We start from the raw sequence: 3,935 nt of genomic DNA on the forward strand, positions 1-3,935 counted from the left end.
TTCTATTTTGTGACTTACATTCAGTGCAGCTCCAAACCAAATTGGGACAGTTTTGCACCTTACATCTTATTAAGATTGGGGCTAACACAGTGGGATTGATTTGAGGAGCCCTGCCTTCGTAGGATATTCAAACTGGTTCCTTCTCTCTGGATGAGTCTCTGAGAGTTCTTAGAACCTGGGGAGAGTAAGGGAGGATCTAGAGCCTTCCTTCTACACCAGGAAATCCTGGATTTGCTAAGAACTTGGTCAAAGCTTTGGTGGTATCAACACGAAAGACAATCCACAGTTGCCATTACTGCTTGAGAGTCTGAAGAACTGTGTCTGTATGCCAGAATATTTAATAGGAGGCTCCTTCCTTTATGACATCACCAGGCAGGTAGCTAAGGGGACTAGTAGAGACACCTGGAGAACAACAGCCACTTTTGTGGGAGTGCAAGAACAGCAGCTTTTAAAACTGAGGATAAATATTCAGGCTTTGTTAGGACCCTGAATACAAGCCAGCTGGTAAAATATGGGCTCTACCCAAAGAGGCACAACGTATCATGTGGTCAAGACAAATAAAACTGGGTCCAGGGTAGCAGTTTCAACACAGAAAGGGGCCGAGGTTGCTAGCATGACCCCTCAACGGGGACAGGGGTACCTTATCTCCTCGAGCCAGCGGAGTGGTCCAGCCTCCACGATCCCGATAGGCCATCGAAGATCAGAAGCTGGGCACGCCACTGCTCTCCATTTATCATCAGACTACCTTCGCTCTAGCTCCCCTCAGTCAGGGCCCGGCCCCTCTGGAGCACCCAACCCTCGAACCGAGACCCGATCCAGAACTGATACATCCCGCCAGGCCTCTCCTTCTCGAAAGCTGACTCAGGGCGAGTCAATGCTCTACACCGGTCAGGTGCAGCGGAATGTCAGTCCGTCCAGAGAGGAAGCAACTAGAAGAGGGGTTGAGATCAGGCCAGGACGCAACATCAGTAATCGTTTCTCGTTAATTCCAGAGGCCAAATCCTCTCGCCGGTTGAGTTTTGTCGACCAGAAGGATGACTTCACACTCTTAGAAGAGGAGCCACCCTCCAAGGTCCAATACCCACAAGGGGTCAGAGTGCCCCGGAGGCCTTTGATTTGCCCAAAGGATGAAGCAGTCCAAACTGAGCCCATTCGAAAGAGTGTGACTGCTGGGGATATCAGATCGTCAAGGAGACCCCCTAGCCCAGAACATGGCGGCAACCGCATCTATCCAGACTCTCGGTCAACCCAGAGAAGAATTCCTGGGCCAGAATATGACACGGGCCGTCAGAACTCAATTTATGCAGAACCTAAGGCCTTGCGTAGAAGTGTGAACTTGGAATCATCCCTCACACTCTCTGTCCTTAAAGATTTGAACAGTGGACAAAAGGCTTTGATGCGCCCTGAGCCTGAGCCTGGCCACAGGCCCTCTGTGTACAATGAAATCAAGTTCTCCCCAAAGGTTTTAATACCATCAGAAGTGGAGCCCAGCACGAAGCCCTCAGCGCGCGGAGAGAGTGAGGGTGGCCGTAGGGTCACCATCTCCCCCGGGGCACAGCCAGCTTCCCGCAGGACGTCTCGAGCCGCATCTGAGAGTCCCCACAAATCTTCTGTCTTGGCCACTCCGGAGCCCGAATACAAGCAATATACCGCAAAACCCTCAGACAGTATCTACGAGTTCCCACGACCCACACTCAGGCCTCCAGAGCCCTCTTCTAGAAAGCACTCTGTCCGCGTAGAGCTGGAACTGACCCCTCGGCCCTTGCCACCTCGGTGCTTACCGAGATATGGGCCAGACTCCACGTGGTGGGCCTTACTCAGCCCTGAAGGTGAAATGCCCAACAGTCGGCCAACAACACCTGATATCGAGCCCAAGTCCCCTCCTCCCCCAGACCCTTCACTGCCTTTTTTTGAAATGGAAACCAGCCCTTTCTGTGAGGATCTGATGTTCCAGAGAGAGAAGGCAAGTCCATCACCACTATCATCACCAAAGGAGTCTCCGGGCCCGTCACCATTGAGGGAAGCGCCACAGGCCCCCAAGCACACCTCCAGACATCCCACTCAAAGGTTTAGTGTTTTCTTCATGGGTATGTGCAGAAGCAGACTGCCCAGGTGCAGCCCCGATTTAGTGAGGTGGGACGCCAGGGTGGGAGAAAGTTCCCCCTCCTCATTCTGGGCCTCAGAGCTGCCCTCCCACCAGTGCCAAAGCTGGACCCATCCTTGAGCCCATTGCTCCCTTCCTTCCCCACCAGCTTCTCTGAGCTCCAAGCTAATGACGCCGATGATGATGCTTGGTCCGGCGTCAGGCATTGACTCTTCCAGGCAACGCTGCTTAACCTTTCAATGGAAGGTAGTAGAGAGTGGTCTGCAGGGTGGGAAGCTACTTCCCAGGGGTGGAGACGAAGAACTGAACTGGGTGAGGGCTGGTAAAGAGAATAAAGGTCCTCAGGTAAATATTCTGGCAACCAAGTGGAGAAGGTAGGGTGTAAATGAGCTGGGACTTAGGCTTCTGAGAAGGGGCATGAGGGAGGGTGGGGAGAAGCGGGGGCAGCAGAACGGGAACGCGGCATTTGATCTTAGGTCGGAGGAGCCTCTTGGGGACAGCGCCAAGGGCTGAGGGCAGCTTTGGGTGGAGAAAAGTAGAGCTAGGAAAGGAGCCGTGAAGTAGTGAGGGGTGGGGGGCGCACCCCACAGAGAGAGAAAAAAAAGCAACAATCTCTGTTACTTTCAGATGTCTCTGAGGAAATGTACAATCGTGTCTTCTGGTGGCTAAAAGGTCTGTGCTTTCCCTCCCGTGGGTCCTCTTTGGGGGGCTGGGGGGCAGGAGGACAGGTGGGAGGGCAGCCTCTGAATCCCAGAGCTAGGCCTGTCAGCACTGTGCCTGCTGGGGCTCTGACCCCAGGGGCAGAGGAGCTCCTCACCTTGCCTAAAATCCTACCATTAGAGTCATTCCTTTGGGACTTGGAATCTCTTTTCACTTTCAAGAGTCTCCTTTTGATGGGAAGTAGTCACGTTGGGAATGGAGAATGATGTAAGCCCATGGCCTTTCAGACAAGCTGGTCTTAACCTATCGTGTGATTAAAAAGCAAATGTCAAAAGCCCCGCTAACACAAACTGCCTGATCACGGTCTTACTCAGGACTAACTCCAAACTAATGCAGCTTGAGGGGTCTCCTTGTGTGTCTCTCTGCTTCCTCAGAACCCTCCTCAAGACCCCTACCCCAGGACCGGGGAAGTACTTACTGGCTGTGGGCAAAGCAGGATCTCCAGGGATGTCTAGGCGAAAGCCTTTAAGAACATCAGTGGGTCTTCAGCCAACTGGAGAACCCCCAGGAGCTGAGCCCACCCCCTATTCACTTTGTGCTCTTGACCTCTCTGGTGGGAGGGAAGGCCGGGGTCAATCTTAATACCGAGTATCTTAGTGCCAAGGAATTCCTGCTTCAAGTGTTGTGGACAACAGACTCCAGCCTGTGAGCGTGAGGGAGGCCAGGGCTCTGGATGAAGACATTTCTAGAGAGGGGAGAGCCCTGGGAGGCAGTCCCAGTCCCTACCAGCAGCTCTGCCCCTCAGAGGGAGCAAAGCTCCACAAAGGAGAGGTTTTTAGAATAAGGACTCGAGCTATATTACTGCGTGTGACCCCTGGTCTCTCTGTTTTCTGACTGTGACCTTGGGTAAGTCATTTGACCTTTCCAGGCATTAGTTCCCCCATCTATTATTGGCTTCCTTTGAAGGTTCTTGCAAGGACTCGCTAAGCTATTACATGTCAAGCACAGTGCTCACTGTGCCTGGAGACACATGCTAGCTGTTTTTATTTGGGCCACTTTGGATTAGGAAGGAATTTGGGCCAGGTTATGCCCAAGTCCACTGGACGTCTTTAGTAAAATTCTCTTTTTCCCCTCCTGTTGGCACTCTCTGAATTCCATTTGCTGCCCCCTG

General features: G+C 52.7%; 1 protein-coding gene across 1 annotated transcript; it reads left to right on the forward strand.

Moving 5' to 3' along the window:
• Nucleotides 1–376: 376 nt before the first annotated feature.
• LOC102401321 (uncharacterized protein C17orf47 homolog) lies at nucleotides 377–2,882 on the forward strand. Its single transcript, XM_025281220.2, has one exon. The coding sequence runs from the start codon at nucleotides 512–514 to the stop codon at nucleotides 2,222–2,224; it is 1,713 nt and encodes a 570-aa protein (XP_025137005.1). The 5' UTR covers nucleotides 377–511; the 3' UTR covers nucleotides 2,225–2,882.
• The last annotated feature ends 1,053 nt before the right edge of the window (nucleotides 2,883–3,935 follow it).

This window comes from Bubalus bubalis, chromosome 3 (genome assembly GCF_019923935.1).
Source record: "Bubalus bubalis isolate 160015118507 breed Murrah chromosome 3, NDDB_SH_1, whole genome shotgun sequence".
Lineage (NCBI taxonomy): Eukaryota > Metazoa > Chordata > Mammalia > Artiodactyla > Bovidae > Bubalus > Bubalus bubalis.

Excerpts from the sequence above, each read along its gene's own strand:
- LOC102401321 (XM_025281220.2), top strand. The coding sequence starts at position 512 with ATGGGCTCTACCCAAAGAGGCACAACGTATCATGTGGTCAAGACAAAT.